This window comes from Gavia stellata, chromosome 2, assembly GCF_030936135.1.
Source record: "Gavia stellata isolate bGavSte3 chromosome 2, bGavSte3.hap2, whole genome shotgun sequence".
Lineage (NCBI taxonomy): Eukaryota > Metazoa > Chordata > Aves > Gaviiformes > Gaviidae > Gavia > Gavia stellata.
Genome location: NC_082595.1, coordinates 11,024,060 through 11,051,328, shown reverse-complemented (window position 1 = coordinate 11,051,328; position 27,269 = coordinate 11,024,060). Strand labels below are relative to the sequence as shown.

The 27,269-nt window shown below is 39.1% G+C and overlaps 1 protein-coding gene across 1 annotated transcript in view; it reads right to left on the bottom strand.

Annotated features, from left to right (window-relative positions):
* Positions 1-27,269, bottom strand: part of KCNH1 (potassium voltage-gated channel subfamily H member 1) — a 186,391-nt gene that overhangs the window by 132,717 nt on the left and 26,405 nt on the right. The window contains exons 5-6 of the mRNA XM_059833561.1: positions 21,015-21,133; positions 13,290-13,682 (exon numbers count right to left, since the gene is read on the bottom strand). Coding sequence (XP_059689544.1) covers positions 13,290-13,682; positions 21,015-21,133 — 512 coding nt within the window. The remainder of the gene's footprint in view (positions 1-13,289; positions 13,683-21,014; positions 21,134-27,269) is intronic.

Genomic DNA, 27,269 nt, shown 5'->3' with positions numbered 1-27,269 from the left:
TCTGGTCACCAGCTTTTACTGGAAGTTTGTTTATTCCTGCATAAATACAACTGCTTCAGTATCTTAGGCTGGTTCAATGCACTAGAAGAGATGTTTTATTAAATAATTACATAAAGCATATTGACTCATGTTCCCCAGGACTGCAGCAATGAATTTCCCCTTTATTTCATGAATTTGTCATGATTACATTGACTCATTTTCAGAGACAGATGTAATTTGTTACCTGGGAACACACTATCAATTTCTATTAAGTATTTGGACAAGATCTAACAAAACCAGGGGGAGGGGAGTAAAAAGGAAGGAAGAAAAAAAAGAAAGGAAAAAGCAGCCTTCCTTTAAATCAGAGATATTTGCAGAGATCTGGAAGAGACCAAGAAATCTATTCTTTTCATTCATCTATTCATTTCTTTCTTATCCATGCCACACTTTTCAAGTCACTGATGCAAAAATTCCTTCACAAAGTAGAAGTTAATCTCCATTTCCCATTCATTCCGTACCCAGCTTTATTTTGTAAACAATGGAGCAAAGCCATGATGCCAGTTCAGAGAACATGATACAGAAGGCATAAGGCCTTCATTTCCAGGAGAGGGAAAGCAGGTACTTCCGAACACTCAGTATGGAGAGGAAAAGCAAAAGGGAGAACACAAAAAAACTATAACATGATAACCATATTTTAGAACTGGATCTGCAAGTCCCTGCATGACAAGCACATACAGTCTCTACATTTTAAATATCCACATTCTGACATTAAAACACAGCCTTCTGGCCTTTTTCCTCAGGACCAATGCCCATTTCTCTCTTTCCTCTTTACAAACTTTAAGAGCAAAACAATAATGTTTTATGTTTTGAGAAGCCTCCAGTAATGGCCTGCTTTTAGCTTCAGTCTCAAAGCCAAGCTTTTTAATCACACAGTGCTTACAAGTCTCAGGCAAAGGCAGGAAATTTTTCCACCCCAGCATTCTAAATACCAGTTTTCTTTTTGCTCAAAAATAATGGTGCAAAATTTGTTCTTAAAATTAAAACTGATCACTGGGATTTTAAAAAAAAAAAACACAAACACCAAAAAAACCTCATGCTATTTGTCAGTGAGAGTCCTACCAAAGACAAAAATAATAATGATTCAGGAAGGACTTCAAAGTTTGGAATTTTGTTAATTCTTATTTGGGGGGGGGGGGGGGGAGGTCAAGGACTAGAAATACTTGGGGTAAAAAAAAAAAAAAAAAAAATCACAGAAGGGGAGTTTAAGAAATTTGATATGAAAAATGAGAATACAAAATAAAATATTTGAAAATAGATTTAAAACATTTAAGGCAAACTACTTTGCTTTCAGAGTACTCTTATCCTAATTTCCCTTGTGAAAATCACAAAAAGAAATTTAGTAAAAACATTTCAAATGTGATAGAACTGCATCATTTGGGAGAAAGAGATTCTACCAAATTCGGACCAGAGGTAGAGAGAATTAGGGTTTTTGTACAAAAAGAACTTGCTTATTTACAGAAAATAAATACTTGATTTGGTTGCATTGAAAGGATGCATTTAATATTCAAATTAGTCAATATTTCACCTGACTGCATTGTCAACAAGATTCTAAAAGTTCATAAAAAGCTAAAAAAAAAAATATTATTTTTATCTCAGCATTAACAGTGTTTTCTATTTTATTTCCTCAGAGGAAATTATTTATCTACTCTAAATGGATCAATATCAAGAGGAAGAAATGCCCAGGGAAATAATTATTCATATAACTCTCTTAAAAAATTTCTGACAGAATTTCAAATTGAAACAATGGAAACTTAATAGACTGTTTCATAGATGATACAGTAGAAAAAAAATCAGATCATTCTCCAATACTTTAAAACAGTTATTTTTGTCACTAAATTTAGCAAGCAATATTTTAATACTCACAGGAATAGATCTGCTGGACTCAAAATTGACATTTTTAGACAACCACTGTCCAAAATAGAACTGTACTTTTAGATTACTGTCCATTTTAATGCTCTTATCAGTACAGATTATTTTTATGCTTTTATCTTACAGATGGCTCCAAGATGTCACACAAAAGAGCCTGAACTCAATTTACTCCTCTTTATTGTGTGTCCCACCCTCTTAGCTCTGCTATTCCTATAATCTTTGAGAGGCAGATTAAGAAACACCCAGAGCTCCTTTTGCCCAAAGGACATAGATAAACCTCAGTTCATAAAGAGCCAGCAATCGTACTACAGGTCCCAAACAGGCACCCCCAGATGCTCTGCTCTAAAGGATCACCATAAGGAACTTCTGTGTGGCAGGCAGGGAAAGGACAAGACTAAGTAATATCCCACAAAGTCCTACCTGGGCCTGACTTACAGTTCCACCTATTAGTACTCTATTCAACAGATCCCTTCCCCTAGGGGTATGCAGAAGCCATAGTAGAAAAATAGTATATTTTTACTATATTTTGTTACGGAGATCACTTGTGTGCAGCACGTAAATATGCAGCACCTAGTCAAATATGGCAGAAAATTCTGAATTTCACACAAACTTACATATGAAATTGTTTGAAGTAGCTGAATGACACTAAATAAATATTCTACTGCTGTTACCTGCATATTGATGTTAACAAATATTTAATAGGTTGGCAGTTTTACTTTCATTGCCAGCAATGGCTGATGCACGAAAATGGAAGAATCTGTAGCGAGTCCCCTCCAAACCAAAGGGCAAGCTCAGAGCCCTGAGGGCCAGAAGAAATAACTCTATTCGCTGACTGAGCAAACCTGAATGTCAAAAATCCTTAAAGTAATAAATACAACCATTCCCCTTTCCTCTCCTCCCATGCAATCTTTGCAGAGTGGAACTGCACCTCAAACACAACAGAAAAACAGATCAGCCTCAGTTCTGGAGGAAAGCAGGACCCAGATTTTACATTTAAAGAGAATGCTTCAGAAGTTTGTCCATTAAATATTGCCAAAACTAAATTTCCATCTATAATTTGTCATTAATTAGACCTACTCACTAGATACTGTGCACATTTACACAGAATTTCTTTTGTATCTCTTTGTTTTGTGCAAGACATGATCTACTGCCAGTACACCCCTTGTCTCACACTGATATCAGCCATTTAAGTAATCTTCTCTCCAAACACAGGATCCAGGATACCCGTGTTTTGGCTCTAGCTTTGCATCAGACAACCTAAGATTTGTGCCATTACTTCCATCTCCATAAAAGATAGAGAAGAGATGCTGTGATGAATTACTGTGTGAAGTGTTTTGAAAACATAAGGGCTGTAGCAGAGTAATTATTAGTTACTTGTGTCATTATGGCTCCCAAGAACACTCGCAGTGGACACTACAGTGCTAGATGCTGTACAAATAAAAAGCAGTTGCTGCTGTTCATTTGCGATGCCAAATTAAATTCAACTCAATTCAATGAATAATAAAATCCCACCTAGAAAAAACAAAATACAAATTGTTTAAAGAACAGCAATAAAAATTAACTACAGCCAAAAAAAAAAAAAAACATAAGAAATAATCCATTTTCCCTTCCAAACAAGATGTAGGATGAACAACTTCAGAAAAGAACTAAAATGCAACTTTCATCCCGCCTCTTACAGCTATAGTAACACTAGCACTTTAGTAATGGATTCGATCTGCATGAGAGTATTCACTTTTTAGGTCATTATTTACTTTCCACCTGTACACAAAGCAAGCACTTAACCCAAGCATTAAGGGCTTTTTCTAGGCTCAAAGGAAGTATAGTTTACTTCCTACCTACTATCTATTATAAAAAGGAGAAATACTCAGTATTGACACAAATCTGTTCTAAGTCTTCCAGCACTTTCCTCTCGCATCACAGAATCACTAAGGTTGGAAAAGACCTGTAAGATCATCAAGTCCAACCATCAACCCAACACCACCATTGCCCATCAAGCCACGTCCCACAATGCCATATCCACACGTTCCTTGAACACCTCCAGGGATGGTGACTCCACCACTTCCCTGGGCAGCTTATTCCAGTGTCTCACCACTCTCTCAGGAAAGAATTTTTTCCTAATATCCAGTCTGTATCTCCCCTGGCACAACTTGAGGCCATTTCCTCTTGTTCTGTCACTCATCACTTGGGAAAAGAGACCAACACCCACCTCTCTGCAACCCCCTTTCAGGTAATTGTAGAGAGTGATGAGGTCTCCCCTCAGCCTCCTCTTCTCCAGGCTAAACAACCCCAGTTCCCTCAGCCGCTCCTCACAGGACTTGTGCTCCAGACCCCTCACCAGCTTCGTCGCCCTTCTCTGGACACGCTCCAGCACCTCTATGTCTTTCTTGTAGTGAGGGGCCCAAAACTGAACACAGGATTCAAGATGTGGCCTCACCAGCGCCGAGTACAGGGGCACGATCACCTCCCTGCTCCTGCTGGCCACACTATTTCTGATACAGGCCAGGATGCTGTTGGCCTTCTTGGCCACCTGGGCACACTGCTGGCTCATCTTCAGCCGGCTGTCGATCAACACCCCCAGGTCCTTTTCTGCGGAGCAGCTTTCCAGCCACTCGTCCCCAAGCCTGTAGCATTGCCTGGGGTTGTTGTGGCCAAAGTGCAGGACCCGGCACTTGGCCTTGTTGAATCTCACACAATTGGCCTTGGCCCATCGATCTAGCCTGTCCAGATCCCTCTGCAGAGCCTTCTGACCCTCGAGCAGATCAACACTCCCACCCAACTTGGTGTCATCTGCAAACTTGCTGAGGGAGCACTGGATGCCCTCATCCAGATCATCGATAAATATATTAAACAAGACCGGTCCCACAGCTGAGCCCTGGAGGACTGTAACTGTTAAAGTTCTGCCTTCATCTCAATTAAAGTGACATGCAGGAGACTAAGAACTAACCATTAAAAGAATGAGAATGAAACAGGAAAAAAAAAATAAAAATTAATTATTAAAAAAAGGGGGGCAATGAACCAAATTTATCACTACCGTAAGTGAGGCAAGAGCCATGGAAAGCACTGCCTTCTTTCTTGACATTTGATTCAGAGGTCAGCTGTGCCACAGCCTGGCTCTGCCTACCTGCAGTAACATGGCAGCCCTGTCAGGTCATTATTAGGACTTCTCATTTCTCTTATTTGCCTCTTCTGATTTTCTTAATTAGGCCTGAGAACATGACCTTTCCTACAGTGTGCCATATTTAGCAGTCAACAAATGGATAACGTTATGTGCAGAGGTCAAAATCAGTATCTAAGGTCAAAATCAGTATCTAAACCCTCTGGTTACTGCTGTGGTTTTCAGCACTGAAGAAAGTAGATCTCTAGACTCACAAAGATTATTTTAGTCAGACATCTGTGAGCTTGGTTAGAATTGAGGGAGAAACTGCTATAATTCATTTATAAGGGTGTGAAAAGGGATGGAAAGGCTGATTTTTCATTTATAAAACTATGCCCATGCTTGCCTTACACACATACACGCATACTCAGGAAACAAACTACTTTTTTTTACTTTTAAAGGAAGAACAAAGATAAAGATAACACACAAGTAATCTAAAGAAATCACACTTTCCACACTAACAAATAAAAAATTTACCCCGACAGACAGCAATCTGCTTCCCAATGCTTCCTATGCAAAGCAGCCGTTAATTTCAGAAGCTTTTTACTTATCTCAAAGAGGCAAAACACCCAAATAAGATTTAGCGTTACTGGCATCTAATACCACTCCATCTTCCCAATGCTAATCCAATCCCTAATATGAAATAGACTATAAAGCAACCATTTAGCTACTCAAATAAATACCCTTTGCCGTCTCATCTGACTTTCTGCCTCAGATCGATACAAGTATGCTGAATGGGGGAAAAAGAACAGAGTAACTGATCCCCGTCTGTGAAACATGTTTCCCTTTATATGCAGTGTAAGTATCACTCTAACAGCAGCTTTTTGAAATAATTCAGAATCTAATATATTCAATTAGCTCTCCTTCTTGAACAAAGGCTATCACCACACATTATCACTAGAAATGTAATTCAGCATTTTAATTCTCTTAGCCTTATACAGATTGAATAGCTTATGTAGAATACTATTCTCTCTTTTAACAGTATGATAAATCACATCATGATTTTTAAAGCTACGAAGAAGTAGCCCTGAAACCCAGTAACACCCTTACTTATCTGTGACTTAGCAAAAAGACTAATCTGCACATTAGTAGCGCAGAAGAGGAGCTAATTGGCATCTCAACAGCCACAGCAGAACCTACAGAGTAGGTGCTGGGCAGGGACACAGCAACACATCCTTCTCTGGTATTCTCTTTTGGGAGGGGGTATCCATCAGCAGACAGTGTAGATGTCTCTGAGCCATCAAGGTGTATGAACCTAGGGGAGACCAGGAAAGCAAGCAGAATTGAAATTAATTAAACACCGTATGCAGGCTTGGAACAAAGGTGAGAATTTAACCCTAAATGGGTTTAATGGCAGAAGAGCTCTCCAGCACCTATATACAATAGCAACACAATTTGGAAAACAGAGGATCTGGGGGGAAAAGGCAGCCTGCCCCTTCAGAGGGTAGCATAAAAGAAGCACTTCATTAGTAGCATGGAGGTTGAGTTTATAAGGAGTGAAGTTAGAGAAACTCATCTTTGATTGAAAGAAAAAAAAATAGGAGGAAAAAAAAAAAAAACAGAGAGAGACACCCTGAATCAAATCCTCGAGAGGCTGTGAACAGTAAGTGCTTCTTTGCCTCCCTGGTTTATCCTGGCAATCCACTTCACCGCAGGAATCTGCTTTACCCCATTTGCATTTCCCCAAAATACTCCTTCCACCTACCTCCCTGTTAAGGAGTAATTCCTGCCTGGCACAGCCCCTTGGGGCCATGCTGCAGTGCAGAGGCACCTACAAAAGTCAAACAAGCAGCACTCCCCCTCCATTACCACCTTTCCTTTCTTTTGCACTCCCCTTCTTCCACAGGTCAAGGCCCCCAAGCTCCTTCTGAAGCTCCCAACACCACCTAGGAGCCACACCAACAACCCCCCTAGCCTTGGCCAAGGGCCTCTGGCAGGTTACAGCCCAGAGCACACACGTCCCCTGGGCTTTGCCCTATTTCTCAGGCATCTCTCAACAAAGGAACACCCAATCAAGTAAACCTCCACCACCACCACATCCCCAACCCAAGGTCTATGCTCCAGCCCTCCCACTGCCCCACCTGGGTACAGTAACCCAATTGCTTGATTATTCCCCAGGAGCACTGGTAAGGAGTCACCCAGGCCAAGGGGTCTCACCAATCCCTTCTCATCTACTTTCATCACATCCAAGAACCACAATTTGCCGACATTTCCTCTATGCCTCGATCATACTCTGTGATACTTAGCTGTTTTGTTATAAGCATTACATAGCAAGTAGGTTATGACTACTTTAATTTTAATTAGCCACAGAAAAATATTCATTCATTACCAGATTTATCAATACCCCAGGCAACGCTACAGGCTTGGGGACGAGTGGCTGGAAAGCTCCCTCGCAGAAAAGGACCTGGGGGTGTTGATTGACAGCCGGCTGAATATGAGCCAGCAGTGTGCCCAGGTGGCCAAGAAGGCCAACGGCATCCTGGCTTGTATCAGAAATGGTGTGGCCAGCAGGAGTAGGGAGGTGATCGTGCCCCTGTACTCGGCGCTGGTGAGGCCGCACCTCGAATCCTGTGTTCAGTTTTGGGCCCCTCACTACAAGAAAGACATAGAGGTGCTGGAGCGTGTCCAGAGAAGGGCGACGAAGCTGGTGAGGGGTCTGGAACACAAGTCTTATGAGGAGTGGCTGAGGGAACTGGGGTTGTTCAGTCTGGAGAAGAGGAGGCTGAGGGGAGACCTTATCGCTCTCTACAACTACCTGAAAGGGGATTGCAGAGAGGTGGGTGTTGGTCTCTTCTCCCAAGTGACTAGTGACAGGACTAGAGGAAATGGCCTCAAGTTGCGCCAGGGGAGGTTCAGGCTAGATATTAGATATTCTTTACTGAGAGAGTAGTGAAACATTGGAATAGGCTGCCCAGGGAGGTGGTAGAGTCACCCTCCCTGGAGATATTCAAGGAGCGTGTGGATGTGGCATTGTGGCATGTAGCTTGATGGACATGATGCTGTGTGGTGTTGGGTGGGTTGTGGCTTGTTGTTGTTGTGTGGTGGGTTTTGGTGGTTTTTTTTTTTTTTTTCCAGGTTGGACTTGATGATCTTACAGGTCTTTTCCAACCGTAGTGATTCTGTGATTCTGTAATAGACTCACATGCAAAACACAGTATTGCCTAACTGGACAAATCCAAATAAGAGAGGTAAACTACACACTGTTTCAAACAGATTTCATATTATACAGCTGTTTACAGTCTAAAAGAGTTTAAAAATTGTATTTTCCACTTTGCAAAATTCATCTAACCCAAAATCTTTTTCTATGGACCCCTGTTTATTCCACAGAACTATAAATATGATAATTTATTCCCTTGCCCCTTATTGCAAGCAAATGGTAAAAAAAGTCTAGGGAAGTTGCATGCTTTTCAGTGTAGCTACTTCAGTAATTCCTAGATAGCTGATTTATATTAGTGTGAGATATTATTCCACTAATAAGGTTTAAATTAATCTATTGCAAAAGTACTGCCTCAGAGAGTTGCCAACGATCTGACCAGCAACATATTCATTTTTTCCTCTCACAACTCACTGTTTACTTTCCAGTCACACCATGCTCACTTAGCACTAAGTAGCTTAATTTACTTCTATTACTCCTGTATTGTGTTTTTTCTGGGACTTTTTTTATCATCATAAATTTTGCCCTTTCAAAGCTGTATATCTTCTTTGCCTACATGCTAGCTTCTCTCTTATTCATCCACTTAAGTGAACACTAGATCACTTATATTGAATACATCTTTCCTGATGATCATCTTCTATGCATATGATTTACTTCTCTTCTACCTCAAATAATAAGAGTGATATATGGTTCTCAATCTGGCATCAGCCAACAATTGATTATAGTGTTCCGTTCAAATATAGATAGCAATTACTACTACAAACTCCCTATTTCAGAGATTTATATGGTGGTGACATGACTGGATTCCACTTCTACCATGAGATTTCACAACAACAGTGTCACATGTCATAAGTCAAATTTTTTCCAGTATAAATTATATCTTATGGTATTATAGCTGAAAACCACAGTATAAAATTGCTCAAGCTGACACTCCAAAACTATGCTTCAACTTGCCTTTGGAATTCAAAGTCTTGAATTGCATTGTTCTTGGCAAAAATTGTGGAATTTTCTTTAAGCCTGTTTTTTATTAAACCTACTGATTGATGTCTGAACACAAAAAGATAACATTATCCCCCAAAGTAGGTGGTATTTTCTTAAGTGAGAAATAATACTAATTATTTCTAATAACTAATGTTATTGTGATCATTCAAATTGAAAAGAGACTAATACCACGTGTTTTAAGGGCTGTGTAAATTTTAGAGCAATATTTTCTTTTCTTACTCAAACTATACTACAGCATGACATATTTTCTTAACAGTAGAAAGTTGAAGCCTAGCATTAAGTTGATTCATCAACCAGTGGAATATTTTTTTTCTTGAAGTTCTACGGCATGTCAAGAAAGTAATTTGTATTTAACTGTATAATTAGCTTCCCATATAGAAAAGCCAGGAGAAACATTTATAACTTTTCTTTCATTTGGGTAACAACGGAAATTTCTCTACAGCTATTCTTTCCTTTATTTGTTGAATGCTGTTCATGTCTGAATATGAAATACTGTACTAGCCTCTTTAAGCACAGAACTTGAGATCAGAAGCTTCATACATTCTCATATTTAATTCTATGGCCTTGAACAGCAATGTTTTTTCTTTCCTCTTCCATCTGTAGAATGTGGCTATTCATACTTAAGTGCCTCTTCCATTAATTGTAGTTATTAATAGTTGTATTGATTAATAGTTAATGAATTCAAAGTATTTTTGTGGACAAAAATATTCTCAACAGTGTGGAGAGGAAACTGGAATTTCAATTATATTAGGAAATGTGAACTGAAAATATACTAATGTTCCAAACTGCAACAAACCCAAAGAATTTTGAAATGAAAAACACGGAAATCACACTCAATTTTGTTTCAAGAAAATATTTTCCATTATATCTTATAATGGAATAATGAAGTAAATTGCAAAACAAAAAGTTACTTCAAAATAGAAAAAAAAATTCAATATCAGAATTTTTTAAAATTAGTATCTGCTTGTCAAAAATATTGATCAACTCCAGTTTAATATGCTATAATTAATCTTATATTAGTGGATGACTTTAAAGATGACAAAAATTATTTCATTATTAATCTATCAAGACCTAAGTGATGGGACAGTCCCAAAATTACCCAGAGCCAGAAAAGCCTCAATACCCTATATACACAGCTTTTTACTTCTTCAGCTCCAGGTCCTGTGTCCCTTGAAAATCAATTAGTCCCCATCACAGTAATTACAGCATTCTTAAAAACAAATTGACTTGTCAAGTTAGTTCCTCCATGACATCCTCAGTGTCTTCAGTGATGTTTCTTTTAACAAAGAATGACAGCAGGCAGAAAAAACAGTGACCTTCCACCTGCCCCAGTCCCCCTTCGCTATAGGGACTGCAACAAAGCCAGGATTCTATTTCCTCATGTTTAAAATCATATATGGAAAACATCAAAACAGGAAAATAGCAATTCATATTCTTCATCTCATTTTATCACCACTCTTGACACTGGGTATCATTTAATCTCTGGCTATTTTTCTGAGAGTATTCACATTAGGACTAAAAAAAAAAAATCCCTGCAGCAGCCATGGCCACCTACTAACTCCAGTCTCCTGGCTCCAAGGGAATTCCCTTTAGCAAAACCAAAGTGACGCACAGATAACAATCCAGTTTGGCTACTTATAACTTGAGCAGTGCAGCCTCACAGCTGACTTAATCCAGCTGTGAAGTAATATGGTCTGCAATTCAGGGTGACAGACAGGTAAAATTTAAACCAGCAAGTTTGAAAGAAAAGGAGTTGACCACAAGGGAATCCTCTACACAACAGAGAAGAAGATACAAGGCAAATCCTTTTTATTTTCAACACACTTTGAATGTGGGGTTTGATTTTTTTCTTCTTCTTCTTTAATAAAAGGTTATCTTTCTCTCTACAGGCAGTTCATGAAACAGTGATCAGCATATACTGTCCTAAATCCCCACCTGATGTGCACTACGTTATTCTGCTGGCATTGCTGGCAAAGCCCCTCAGGTCCTGTAAACCAGTCTATGAGCCCTTAATAGAAGTACAGCAATTTACACAAGTGGAAACTCTGATCTAATGACCCTACCATGATTTATACCAGCTAAATGTCAGAACCCACTCCGGGAAATACAGACGAACAGTCTTGAAAGGATAGCATCAAGAAAAATGTTCTTTTCCTTGGGCACGATAGCTAGAATAACTAAAACTAACACTGTTATACTGATTAAGCAGAGTGTTGAAGAGCCATAGGAAAACTGAAGTACCAATCAGCTCCTCATTGTTACAAGGCAACACTGAGACAGAGAACCTGGAGAAATTCAAACTCACACAACAAGAATTTCTCTGCAGAATTGCTACCATGAGTCTGAGAGCGCCTGTGCTCAGCTCAAGGGTTGTCACAGCCACTGGTATAGACATGTTCCTCAGGGATGTTCTGTCGGTCACATCGCCAGTCTACAGTTATGAAATGTTCCTCCAGCAAAATCATCAGCAGGTTGCTACTATCTGCAGCGGGTGAGAAAAGCTTCCTTCCTTTTTTTTTGTCTCTTGCTTTTTTTTTTAATATTTTTTTTTTTTAAATTTAAATCTTTCAGCCTAAATGTCAGAAACTGACATATAGCCACTCCTTCCATTGCTTTATCAGTGCCACAGCAAAGTAATATGTGAAAGCCCTGCACAGTAATCTGCAGCCTGGGTCCTTTTTATGACAAACAAATATTTAAGGACAGGTCTCACAAGGCTTTTTTGCTTGATCTCATTTGTGTTATTTCAGTCTGCAGCTTTATATAAAATGAAAGCCTCTCTAGAGAATTAAATATCAAATAACATTATGTTTTTTCCACTGCATCCAATAGTTTGCCTACTTGTCCTCAAGTCATTGAGCAAAATACTTTAAATACTTTAAATTTTATAAAAACCTGTGTTGCGTATTTTTACAAAAGTAATGAGGTTTTATGTTTTTAACCACATATTTCACTTGACATAATTTTCTTCTAATAACTACGTGGTCCTTTATAGCATGGGCATATTTTAAAGGAATTCATAAAAATTAAATTTTACAGGCTAGAAATTAAATACTAAGCACTGATGAGATGTCTATGTATGTTACAGGTTTAGTACGTGTCACAGATAAACACAGACACCTAATTAGTTGATAGTACAGATTTTATAACATGTAATTAAAAAGTGGACTGCTGGAATCCTCTTTAAGATTTTATTAACAATTCATTAACTCTCTGAACTATCCAGGCATGGAAGCTTAATATATTTTGTTTAGGAATATTTTCCTGGCAGCCTGATCCAGGAGGAGAACATGCAGTTAAAACAGGGTCGTATTGTGGTTTTAAGTGTCTGAACGTTAGTTCTTTTGCTGGCTTCTGACCTGTTCCCAAAGAAATGAGAAAGAATTAAGGAGGAATCTAGATATCCAGATTTCTCCCTATGCTTTCCTCTAATTATGCAATTACCAAACAAGCATCAAACCAGCATCTTCAATTGCTTCACCTTCCTTTAAAACAACTGTTGCCAAACAATGCTGCATAGATCACCAGGTACCCACACAGTACTTTCTAGTGGTCTAAGAAGATTTAGTGAGTCACTGCCTGCCTCTGCCACCTGCTATATTGTATTAGAAGCAGCTGAGAAAAGTGTATTATACTTTTCAGTTGTTCATGTGAAGAATTACCATTAGTGGACATACCCTGTTCAGTCAACAGTGAAAGCAAGAGAACCCTGCCCCAAGAAACTATCTTGACACACCAGTTCAAGCTATTCATGGTAAGTCAGATGAAACAGTTTTCCTCAGTGCTGTACAGAGGTTCTGCTGTCTGCTTCTGCCTGTCCTCCTGAACTCTGAGGATGTAGAACGAAGGAAAATAAACACGGATTTCTGACACCAAAAACCTCAGCGTCTCCCAGTGCAGTTAAAGATGGACCCTTCTGGCTAGGACTCATAAGCAAACTTCTATATGGGCTGAGACATATATACACTAATTCAATATATTTAAAAGCATACATTTCTTTCTTCTCTCCCTTCCCCTCCACCCAACCATTAAGTAATAATTAATAGGTGGAAGTGGAACTAGTATACTAACCTCATCGACATTCTCAAATGCATTGATGACATCATACGGCAAGCATGAGAGCAGATCGATCACAAACCAGGTCTTCAAGTAATTCATGCGAATCAGCTTTGGGTCAGAGATCACCTCTCCTGCTGGCCCCACAAAGGTGGTATGGAAATTAAGCACAATGTCTACCAAAAAAATGACATCTACAATGCTGTCGACTACTAGCCATGCCACATTGTTCTGTTTGGTTTTAAAGGAGACATTGTAAGGGACCAAAATAGCAGTGTAGAAGGTTAAAATCAAGATGATCCAGTCCCAGGTAGTCTTGAAAACACAATAATGCAAAATTATATGCGGCGGAGTCTTTGGGGCCTCTTGTTTGTACTGCGGGAGGATTTCAGAGCCCAGCTGCAGTACCTGTAGTCACAGAGATTTCAGGAGAAAAAGAAAACATGCTTAATTTTTTAACATTGTTTTTCACATTGTAGATTCTCAAGCTCAGTACAACAGTTGATAAAAACGCATGTTCATTAAATCCTTTTATCACCACCAAATGGTAAGCAAGTCAGGATAAGTATTCTGTTAAACAAATCAGCATCAACCTAAGAACAGTTGTTGTTTCTTTTAATGCCATTAATTGTTTTTTTGACACTAAGCCTAATGTGCTGGCTCTCCAAGACATATAGAGAAAAGACAGTTCCTTCAGCAGTCTAAATAGATGAAACAGATAAATGATGGGCAGGAAGGCAGTTGCAAATAGAAATCAATGGCAAAATCAGGAACAATACCGCAACTTCTGACTTCAAGTCCAGCACTGGGACCACTGGACCACATTGCTTCTCAAGATTGTCTATTTAACTCTTTACTATATCTGAAATAGTCTTATACCACAATCTATGATGAATGCACGGGCCTTTGTTCCTCTTCTCTGGGCCATGCAGGACCAAAGGCCATGGATAACTATTATTAGGCTCAATAAACTCATTTTGAACTTCAACTTTTCACTGAGAGAAGATCAGTGTCTTCCCTATCTGATGGTGTACAGTCAAGTTACAATGCAGTTAGGTGTGAATTCAAAAAAGTGCTGCAGCAAAAGCTGATCTGTCAGCATGTGTTTTAAACCCTGGGCCTTAAGCTGGGCACATGTTCCAAGTGTTTTGTACAACTGCAATCTCAATCAATGCTGCCCATTTTAAATCTACTGTCTTTCCAGTTCTGCACAGTAGTGCAAAAAGAGTATGACCAAGTCTTTAAATCTTGGGAACTGAAGTTTCTTTTACATACCTATGAACAAGAATGTGTTTGTTTACATCTATGGATATACATGAGGGTGAAACCAACATGAAAGACCTGTCTCCAAATAAAGACAAGTTAAATTTTAAAATTAAATTTACCCTGAAGGAGTTATGGGTGAAAACTGAAAGGAAGATGGAGGTTTCCTTAAGTGAGATGTGTTTGCTAATGCCAAACTCATAGAACCTGTGAGAACTATTTAGGAGCATGGTTCCTTTTTCACATTTATTTACATCATAGTTCAGAGCAATAGGGAGCAGAAAAGGAAATTAAATGGCCACCTTCTCAGGGAAAAGATCAGACAACATAGCTATAATAGGAGGATGTCTTCCTTTCATGCTCCTTATCTCGGTTTTTTTAACGTCAATTATTTGGACACGGGTTTTTATCTGCAGGCTTTTCTGAGTGCTTTTTATTATTCTTTTTTTGTGAATTGGTGGGCTTTTTTCCAACAGATTAAGCCAAAAGGGACAAAAGAAAACAATCGGCTACAAGAGTCCTACTTGGACAAAACAGCCTCAGAACAAGTTCCCTGCTGCTTTGAACCTCACATAATCACTTACTCTTGAGCACAACAGGGGTCAGACACTGTAAGATCACAGTCCCTTGCACATGTGTAAATGACAATGGGAGCTGCAAGCCTGCTGACTTTGAGCCCAGTATGTTCTCCAGAAAAGTAGCATGACCTGCTCAGCGAGACCTGCATGTTAGCACAGAGGCATCAACAGTTTGAAAAAAAATAGGAGGACTTAGTATTTTTGTTTCACTGAGTTTCTAGAATGACAGCAAAGAGGGAAAAGGAACATTTTCCCCTAAATAGAACCCTTGCAGACCAAACTAGGACTCAGACATGTCCACTGCAGTATTAAGTGCTCCTCCTGGTCAGAAGCAGCCACTCCTGACCCTGATTCATGCAAGTTCTCCATACTACGAAAAGGAAAGGAAAAAAAAAAATTAAAAAAGTTGCCTTGTGGTGAAAGGACCTGGAAGCAGCACAAGACAGAAGCAGTCTTTTCTCTGCAGGAGGCACTGGCCAGCCAGTGCAGTCCCCAAAAGTCACTGGTAGTGACTGGAAGAGGCACAGGTTGTGTACTGAGTTAGTATGTGTACTCACGAGCATCGTTCCCTTCAGGGCTTGTTTGCAGTCCCAGCGACAAATGTTAGGATGTCTTTTCTCAATAAAAGTTCTAGCTCAAGATCAATATTGCATATACTTCCTGCCCTCCTTTTTTAACATTGCAGCTGTACCTGCAACTGCAATCAGTTGGAAAGCATTGAGCTACTATTGGCTTTTATGAGGATTTGCATCAGTAGCAGCCCTAACGTAAGATCCCAAACCTGAAATACGCTTCACTGGGCAAGGAGAGTCCTCTGTAATATTCACTCACTGGAATAACTGATCAGCAAAACCAAGCACTTTCTATCACGTAGTAATATTTTTCAGTCAGTTAACTGGATTTCAATTCTAATGCTGAGATCTTGCTAGCGTGGAGAGATTGTATCACCCCATCAATGCAGGCTGAAAACATAATTGTTTCTTTTGCAATCTCATGTCTCCTAGAACTTATTTTTTTAGCCTCTGATATTATATGAAAAAGTCAAACATTTTGGTAATCATTCTAATCAGCACAGGAACCTCAACCATGAAACACTGAAAAAATAATTTTGTTAGTTCTTGTCGGATTGATTCTTATATATACACACGTAAGTTCTAGGCTGAGAATTGCTTAATGCACTCCATTTTGGCCACCACTGGTCTTTTTGTACTCCAAGAACTTGTGGAAATTTTGCATCATCCAAACTAAAGTTACTGGAAAATGTACTAATGTATTCCCATATACCTGAATAATGGGAACAAAGGCAGGAACAATCTGTTTGGCAATAAAGAAAGGGTTAAATTATGATGTCCGTTATTTTGCTGTAAATCAAAAAAAAAACAAACAGTAAAGCCAGTGGAACTGCAGGGATGTAAAACTGAACTGAATGCAGACAAAAACAGACTTCTAGTTTCAACTTGTTAAGAAAATAAGCAACTTTGCTGCTTCAGTGTTTTAAATTGTCATCACCAAGTACAAAGCACTCTCCCCTAGCTTGTTTGAGATTCAAAGGGCAGGAAAATAAAAGGATTGATGTATCCTTCCCTTTTTATTTAGAAAGTAAATGTACTCTATCTGAATGGCTAGGGACCTTATTAATAAGTCTTTTGAACTTCCACTACCACCTTGGAGTCTCCGGTTAAGCTCTACCAATGGCTATCTAAAGTGACCAGGGTCCGTGGCGTTAGCTGGTCTCCAGTGGAAGGATGTGCACCAGCAGTGTGGGTATAAATCTCAAAAGAAGGGGCAGGGACAGGGCAGGAGATGGGCATCAGGGAATGAAGTTGGGATATCAATCATTCGCAAGGTGTGGAAAGCCACCTGCAGCAAGCCTGGGATGTCTCCAGTCTTTTGTTTGGGTAGGGTGGGGGTGACAATTTCTAGCCCCCCCTCCCTCTCACTACATCACTAATGTGGACCTTGTAAAACCACTCCATCTTGCTGGCATTGCTGGAGAAATGAACTGCCATTTCACAGCTTGAGATGGAAGAAGGGCACTGCCCCAGCTCACACCACCTCTCCTGGCAAAGGCAACTTGCTTTACAGATTGGCAAAGGTCTTGCAGCCTCCGGGACTGCCAGCCAAGAGCTTTCAAAGGCACCAAATTCTTCTTTTCATTGAAGGAAGAGAAAAATCCCTATAAAGAAGCTTAATTATCTCAGAGAACAAGCATGTGCTTTTAGCATTAAGTACAACAAGACAGCTCAGTGCTGTACAAAAATAATGGAAAGAGGTCCTCAGAGCTTAGTGCTAAAGCTCTAGGTTTTGTCATGTTGCTGCACTGGAAGTTTGGAGAGATCTTTTCTCCAATTTTCACACCAAAGGCCACACACAGTCCACCCCTGGGTCATCTAGAGATTAAGAGCTATAAACCCCACCCTCTCTGCACTATATAGCAAAGCCAGGTAGATGCAAAGAGAAGTACCTTCTGCCCTATTCCAAGGTGCTCTTGCTGCACTCCAGCCTCTAGGGAGAGTAGTGCTAACCTGAAACACAGTATTTGCTGAAGCAGTCAGGTTTGGCTACCCACCCACATGAACTAATTAGATTCAAACTGCTTGTAAAGGTACTTTTCCTGGAGAGGAAAAAAACCCCAAGAGATTAATATAAAAGTAATCATGAAGAAAATGTACACAACTATATAAACCAATACACTGAGCTTCCACCCATATGCACTGAACAAATACTTCATTACTATCATTTTCTAAATAACTGAAACAGCCCTGGTTTTGGAAGACTTTTCTCTATTATACAGTTATACCATAGTGAAAGAAATATTTGTTTCAGAAAGTTATTAATGAAAGTATTATTCCAATTACTTATGATTCATCAGCCACTACAGTTGTATTATCTGCGTTTATTATTTGTGGTAATGATGCATGATGTTTTAATGGCTCTCTAAAGCTGGAGAATATTATTTCAAGAGCAGAAATGACAAATTTCATCATGGGTTTCACAAGGCTGTGTTCATTTTTTTTTAACATAACAAAATAAAAAAAAAATATCCTAGATTTGTTAAAAAATGGTGACTATATCACCAGTCAGGACTCATAAAAGTGCATCAACAAGTGGTTACAATGATTTATTTATAGACTGTATGACTGGGGAAAAAAAACCCTACACAAACAATCATTCATTTTCAGCTTAATCTCTCTCTTTTGTGTTTTCAACTGCATATATTTGCTTTCTCTTACTCTCCCTTGCTTTTGTTTTCAGAGGCACCCACACAAATTGCTTGCAAACCAAGGGCTAGGTGCTAAGCCTCAACTTGAAGTAGATTTTAATGGCAGTTATAAGTCCCTGGTAAACAAGGTTTAAAAAAAAAATGGCAGAAGTTCCGTTATTAAGCAGTGCTGCTAAGCACCATTATAATTTTTCTGCTTTTACTTTTCATAACTATCACATTTTTTAAATTATGACACAACCTTGTTTACCCAGAACTGCCTGGTAAATATACAAAATACATCAGCTAACACCATAGGTGCAGAGGACACATGTACTATGCAGTGACCAGGAAGAATGGTTCCTACAATCAGCTCCTTGATGATAAAGCCACAGAAATGCATTAATTACTTTGTACTCTTATTGCAAAATGTACTCTCAGAGTTACCTAACACCCTTGCATTAATTGCATAATTAATTTAAGCAGTTTTCATATGACTGCTATTTGAGAAGTCAGGCTAAACAAATCTACACATACTGGCAAAAGTCAGAGACTGAAGCTTAATAGACACTGCTTGTATTATCCACAGCCTGTGAGTAAAACAAAGTAGTTTGACACTAACACCTTTCTTAAACTAATATTTCATAAACAATAAAAGAAATTGTAAGCTTTTGTGGCAGGCTCCTGTTTTGTGTTTGTACAACACCTTGCCCCACTCAGGTTCTAGGACACGACTGGCTCCTCAGATATTCAGAAATATAAGTGATAAAGAATTAAGAGCAACACCAATAATATTCCAATAAATGAAGAGCCTTCCGAGCAAACAAGAATGATGTGAAATGCCATAGTGAGTAGGAAAAGAAAAAGGATGAATTTTAATTTGAACTTAAGATTTCAAGCAGGCTACTGCAGAGATGAAAGAAAAAAAAAAATATTTGAAAATACAACAGTTCAATATTATTGAGAGATCTTTCCAGAGTAAGAAGCCTGGCACCCCATATGTCTTCAAAGGAAGAAAAGTGGGCTTGTCTGTATGATTATCTGCACTCTGCTTCTCTCTAGTGTAGTTCTATTGACTTAAGTGGAATTACAGCAGATACACAACAAGGTACCTAACATCACAGTTGGGGCTAATGTTCTTTTTAAAATAATGACTGCAATATTCAGTCGGCAATTAAAGAAACTCATTTCAGACATGTAAACTATACACTTGCCCTTTATTATTTGTAATGAATCAACTGGCTGTGCCAGTTAGAATACTTGCAAAGACTTGTTGAGCACATCAGCTTGCAAGAAGTTTCAGTAATGTGTGGTCACTTAGATCCAGACTGAGGTTCACTGAGCCAAACAGAATAACCTTAGACCCTTTGCCTTACATTCTATTGCCTACATTTTAGCATGAACTAAAATTCAAGGGTAGACATCTAAACAGAAGGAAAGATTATTTGATGCTAAGCCTTGAGTAGGATTAGGAGGGAGACTATTCCACATTCCAGGACACTAAAGCCACCTCAGGGTGGACATGTAATAATCACATGGTATTCCTACAGTATAGTGTCCATGTGAATGTCTGCCCCTGCCCTGTGGTAGTATTATCTATATTATTTCTGTACTTCCAACAGAAATCAGTTTTCCATTCTTGACTGCATCTGTATTAAATACTGAATAGGTAAGCTCCTGGCCGTGGGAATTTCATTGTCACGTGATAATAGTACCGGCCTGGGTAGGAGTTGTTTATTTTGCATAGAAGCTAAGACGTATACAGGGCAAAATTAACAGAGTACTGACCATATGGAGACCCCATGGAGCCCATCAATGGCTTACACCTCCAGCTACACAGGAAGATTAAGAATAATTGACAAGCATCACAGCTGCTGCCATGGCATTCACAGCAATAGGTGAAACAAAAGTGCCACGTTATATTGGCCATGCTGTCATTAACACCATATCAAGACTTCCCCTAAGCTGTTTTTACACCAGGGAGACTCTGCTGCTTGCCCAGGAGACAGCTACAGGAAACCTGGGACAGTCTCTCCCCCTCGTGGCGAAAGCCCTAAACCCCCAAGTACTTCAAGGAGCCTTCTCTGCCTGGAGCTTTTCTCAAAACTTTGAGAGTTTACTTAAATCACAAGGTTTCATTTTCCTAATCTGTCTGCAGTGTTGCTTGTGGCATCTTACAGCTGTTCTGTCCATAAAACCAGAAACTCAAACATATGTTTTAACCAGTTTGTAAAGCAGGATTAGGATCCCACTGAAAAAGAACTAGACACAAATGAATGCAGAGAACAACCACGTCAAGGATTTTCCAGAATTTCCTTCTGTACAAGCTTGAGTTTTTCTCACCTCCATTTTACAGAAGTGAATAGTCCAAGATCCTACTAACATTGAGATCCTCAGAAGAATGGAAACTAAGCAAGACAATATTACTTTAATAATAATGCCATTATAAGACTTTGCTGAGATATGGAACACAACACTGCAATTCGGTTACATGAAGTCTTTTGGACACCTGTTTCCATTCCACTGTCATGGGACACATTTCACAGCACATATGCCATATTCTGAGCTCCCATGTGTGCCACCAGGCTTCAGATTCCAAGGGCAAAGGGGACAGACAGTGCTTGGCTCATGCAGAGACAACGTACCCATAAAGGCTAAAACATTTCTTTACGTCTTCTCAGAGAAAGAAAACGTTACCTCAGCAAGTCGTGAATGCTTGTGAACGTTCTCTCCTTTCTGCACGCTCGGAGCAAGCTGCTGCAGCACGCCTCGGCTGCTTGTGAGGGCACGGGTCAAGCGAGCAAACTTTCCCCAACCTTGAGAAAACACGCAAGATTATACACATTACCAAAAAAAGCTGCAAGTGTACTACATAAAGCCTCCCATAACTTAAAAAAAAAAAAAAAGATAAAACAGAGCAGTCTGCTTTAATACTGACCACAAGAGAGTATAATTTAACCAAGTACCAGGTAAAAGCAAGTCACAAAATAGGTGTCAGGGTAGTAAAGTAATAAAACCCATGACTGCAGTGACTTTGTAGTCAATGGCTCTACAAGAGTGCTGTTACATGAACTGCATCTTTTGTAAGGATAAATGTCCACTTTACAATAATCTTCTATTAAATCCAATGGCCAAATTTGGATCTCACAGCACTGCAGAAGACACCCCAGACTAATGAAGACATAAGACTAGAATCACACACAAAGAAAATTACAGTTGCCTGTAACAGAAGTGAATCTGGCTTCAGATGTATTAAGCATAGATCTGGCGTAAGCAGAGAAGGTAATGAAAAGCAGAGCAGACAAAGCAAAACAAAATCATTAATTTTATCCTCTCTAAACAAAAGGGGGAAATATACAAATAGATTTTCTCAAACTCTAATAAAACATTTAGCAGCTTCTGGCAGAGAAGTCATATGCTGAATTTTAATTCAGAATATTTTTTTACAGTCATTTCAAATACCCCTCAAAATAGAAGGCCTTGAATGACAGTCACAACAGCTAGTTACAACTATAATCTTTATGAGGAGTACTTTGCCATAACAAAGTCAAGCAGAGGTTACATCTGGATATTTTTGGTACTCTGAAAGGAAAGTATTAGTGCATTTAGTCCCAATCTTGAAAAATGGTAGCACCACCTGGGAACTGTTAAGCAGTCTCACCTCCTACTCCAACTGAGGATGCTCAGCACTTTGCAGATTCAGTTCTTAATGAGAACCTGGTTCTGGAAGAAGTTCCCTTCACATTATGGTTTCATGACCAAAAGAAATGGTACTATTAGCAGTGACTGTTTTTAAAGACCGGTCTGGAGTTTAGCCTGCAAGTGATCCATGACAAGTACAGGAACATGGGTGGTTAAAATACTGCCCAGTACTTTGAACATATCCTTGCTTGACATCTTACTTTAATGGAGTTTGCAGGAACATATTTGGTAATTTGAGAGGTGAGCACAAAAAATAAACAAATTGCATGGATCCACTATTGAACAAGATTTTCCAGGGCACACCTGAAAAGAGAGTTTAGCATTTTCTCTTTTAATAATATGCAAAACAATGCATTTATTAAAGGGAAGAACTAAATTCATCATACCTCTCCAATACCAAGAATAAAACGGAAGATTTTCTTATGCCTTAAACCACATCTTAAAGCAAGCCTGTCACCAGTAATTCAATAGCCAAGTTGAGTAGAATTAGCCAACACTTTCAGACAGTATTCAGCAACAAGTAGATTGAATGATTTCCATCCAGGAAGCCAGATCTTTCCTGGTAAACCCATGTAAGATTAGCAACTATACTAAAGGACTTTTTCTCAGAGAAATAAATCAACATGACAGAACCTCAAGTAAGGTCAGTTTGTATCTGTTATAAACCTGACCCAAAGCACTTGATTTCTCACAATACATTTCCACAGAAGGTGGTGGGTTTTGGTGGTTCGGATTTTTTTTAAAAAGATACGTTTATAAATGAGTATTCTTTCTCTACTGTACATGAAGAAATCCAACTACAGTTGATAGGCTAAGGCTTGAAGGCCTTACTACCTTCTAACTAAAGTGAGTAGAGGTTAAAAGAATGGATCAGGTGGGAGAAACCATTCATAATGGCTAATCTTCAGCTGATATACATCAGACTAGCCTTTGTAAAGCCAACAAAGCTACAGAAACCCACACCAACCTACAACTTTGCTTTTCAAGAATGTATATGCCAGCACTACTGCATTTTCTCCCTGTTTTACAGGACCATGGGAGAAGGCTATCAGCATCGGTGTATTTTCAGCCATTTAAATCCAGACTGACGAGGCCCGAGGGACGTTTGTTCCAAGAGGATATAAACAATACCCCCGTTTTCCAGAGCCGGGAGACGGGTGCCACGGGAGCGGCGGGTAGGGTGGTGTCGCGCAGCCGCGGCCCTCGGTGCTGGCCATGGTGCTGAAGCGACGGCCGCGCTGCGTCGCGCCGCGTCGGCTGCAGCCCAACAGGGCTTGCTAGCAAACAGCAGCCCTGGCGACAAGCAAAAAAGACAACAGAGTTCCAGCTTCACATGGGAACTCGAAATCTGCCTCCCTTACCAGACACATAATGTTTATAACGCCAACTAACACAGACAGCCCCTTCTACTAACTCAAAACAGACTGACGGGTAGGGCATTTTCCTGGAAGATTCAAAATTTGGTTCAAAAATAGAAGACAAATGTGGACTGTGTATTTTCTTCTTATCATCGAGTTTTCTAATAATTGGCCTATTCAGACATAAACACAGAGACAAGGAAAAGGAAACACCTCACGTGAGCTTTCTTGCACAAAAGCACTGCCAGACATCTGTGGCATGGTTTGTGGCTGTGAATGCTGGGCACCTTCAGGTACCTCCCCCTCTTCCCAAGAGTCATCTCCTTTTGAAAGCTACAGCTTAACCCATTCCTCTGTCCTCAGCATCCCCTATAAACACCTCCCCTGCCCTGCATATTGCAGATCTCATTTGTGGTGCCCAAATGGTATGTGAATGAACTGTTCCCACAAACACGCGATCTCTTACCACATACTCCAAACTCTGATCTGAAAACAATATAACTGTATAGGCAAGAGACTGTGTCAAGAGGCAGGGGTTTTTAGCTTGGCTTTTTGAACCAGTGCTGACCTGAAATGGCACGGTAGGAGTATATATCCTAACTCTCTCCATACATTGGGTACAGCAAATGTGAGCTCACTTTGGAGTTACATAAGCCACTGTGTGATGAAATGCCTAACACCAGGCACTGAATCACAGTGAAAATGTCCCAGGTGTATGAATCTCATCTTCAGGACAGAACACTCTCCTCCTTGTATTGCCTTTCTTTTTTGTGAAAGGAAGATAAAAATGTGGGAACTTTGAAATATAATTATAGCAGACCTGCAGATTGTGGCATAGGGAAAAGAAAAAGAAAATGAGAGAGAATGCCAGTACTAATCCTACTGAATAACTTCTCCAATACTGCTTGAATTTATTGCAATTTTTCCTGCAGAAGCCCAAGGACAGCCTACAACAAGTCAGATACTTATCCAGTGAAGACAGGTCAAACAATGGACTTAAGCCACAAGAGAGAACACAAACATTAAATTCTGAGGGTCGTGGAGCTGATTACAGGAAGAAGTTGGAGCTTTCCAAGACAAGAAACTAGGTTTCAGAATGATGTAAGAATATATTTATGTTAGTCCTGCTAGGACAGGGAGACCAGATGATATGGATTAGGAGTACTCTTTCAACACAAGCAGTTGGTATATTCCTACATCCATTCTTTTCCTCTAGAAATAGGGAAAATATAAATTAACTTGAAATCTAATGACCCTAGGTGATTCTTATATAGGCATATATATTCCTCAAACAGACAAGAGCACACACAGCAGAGAAGACAGCTTGGAATTCAGGAACCAAAGCTGGATGCCAGCCCCATGGTTGTGCTTGCCTATGCCTCTGTCTTTGATTCTAACCCATTTTTATCATTGTTTGGTCTCCTTTTTCAGTTCTGCAGAAAACATCATGCAGGGACAAAGCAATGAGATGGCACTAAAACATCTCCAGCTTCAAAAGGACGAAGAGCCTTCAAGATTAACACCACTGATTTCAGCTGTCCTGCATTCCATGATGGTCTTTCAGTTTTCCACCATTTCATTACAAAAAGCTGAATAGAAACTGCTTCTGAAAACACCCAAGAAGACAAGATGCCTACAACAGGGACAAAAGCTGTCCCCTGAACTTTGTTTCATGGGGAAACATGGCATTGAAATACACCTTTGTGATGTGATGTTTAACTCATCAAGACTTCTCTTCTTTAAGAGATGAATCTTCATTTAACAATGCTCTTAAGTTGAAGAAACCAATTTTCTGTATTTTGAGGTGAGCATGATCTGTTGATATTCAATCCACAACAACATTTATTGTTTGTAGGTAGTTATTTGTTTCCTACCACTCTCCTCGATTTGATCATGATGACACATAAATTCAAACATTAGGAACTGTAGCAGTTAAAGAACCCTTGTTGTCAAATTGCTGATCCATGACTTACACAAACCCTAGAGTTAGAACAAGGAGACATTGCCTGCTAGAGAATAAGCTCATTTGGTCACAGGTCTATTGTTCACACAGAACTGTGTAAATGTGAGTAAATCAGGATTCTAGCAGTTTTTGCCTCCACTGAAACCACCTTTGTTTTCTTGCACATCAAAGATCCCTGCTTACATCCATCATGCCTCTCTGCAGTCTTAATGCTTCTTCCCTTTGAAACTTCACGACTAAAACTGTCTTATTTTTCCATTTGGACTGGGAAAGCATACCAAAGTTTTTTAATATACTCACCACTTCCCTTTCATTTGTTTCCTTTTTTAAGAAAACATTTCATCTAGATGAAAGTAGAGTATAACTTAATCAAAATATTTCAAACACTGGCTTTGCTCATATAAATACATCTTTAAAAACGGAACAAAAAAATTAGACAGCAACAAAAATAACAGAAACAAAAAGGAAAAAAAAGGAAACACTTGGAGTTTTCCCTGAATTAAGATGGAGGAGGCAATCAAAATATTATTTTTTGCATAGCCCTGCTTGTGATGCAAAGGACAGCTTAGCTGCAAAAGGAAATAAAGCTTCTTCTGCAGAGGAGATGATAACTAATGATTGCTACAAAGCACAGGAGGTTACAATAGCTAGGAGGCTAACAAACGTTCTCCTATGAGATTCAGTGATGTTGAATTTGATCACCTTTTTGCATAAAAACAAAGTATCAAAACCAAAAATCAGGATTCAAAGCATAATTTCCAAACTTTTATAAAGCAGCATAGATGCATCTGAATATGTTCACATTGTATTTATAGATGCAAAACCTGTTCAGGCAAACTTCTTACTAGCTACTCAGAGAGCAGGCACAGATTCTATTTGTCTGCACAAATTATTGTTTTCATAAAGTGATGCATTCCACTTTATACACTATTCTCAAACATCTCATACTTGGTGTGTTAGATCTCAAACCAAGACAGACATATGCAGAAAAAATGCATGAATTCCAAATATAGCGTATACTCTAAAATTCAGCTAAGAAGGTGACCTATCACTTCACAAGCCAAATTTAGCTATGCTATAGCTTGATTTTGCCTACTTCTATTCAAGTAAACCTATTTTTTCCTGATTTTTTTAAAGGGGCAAGCATACGGGGAAGAGTGGAAAGAGGCTGTTTAAAAACACTGTATTATCAACATCACTGACACACTATTTTTAAGTTGTTTTATTCAGAATGGACTATTTTTTGCTGCATTTAAAAGCAAATGTACTTCTATGGCAGTCATAAAATAAACATCATCTACATTATCTGAATCAATTAACAAAGACTACAATTAGAAGTCTACTTTTTACATGACTTTAGAAATATTTTTTTGTTTCATCTATTCCAATGTCTGATATTATTAATAAAAAAATATTAAGACTTAAAAATGGTACCGGGACCTTCCACCTCTCTGAGTCACTTTCATATAAAAGATGCCTATTCATTTTTGTGTACAGGTTAAACACCTGTCATTAGAGCTCAACACTTTTCACTCAAGGAGTCACTACATCATTTGCAGCTGAACAATCAGGCTTCAAATTGCCAGCAGGTGATAGAAAACTAAGATATGCCACAACTAAGCAGGTTTAGACTGACAGATGAGTTGCTCTTAAAATTGATCATGTTCTTGTACTACGTCACGTTTTTCTCTACATAGACATACAGGCATTGTTTTTGAAAAACTTAAATACTTTATGCTGTGTCACTCTGCAACTATGCAAATAGCACATACGTTAATAAAATATCTTCATTTGCAGGCAGCCTATTACATCGTAAGTGGTCATATGCACAGGAAACTGATTTCACATATAAACACAGTAAAAGTAGTTGATAAAAGCTGACTGAAGGTGAAAGAAGGAAAAATAATTGATTTAGCAATCAGTTTTCAG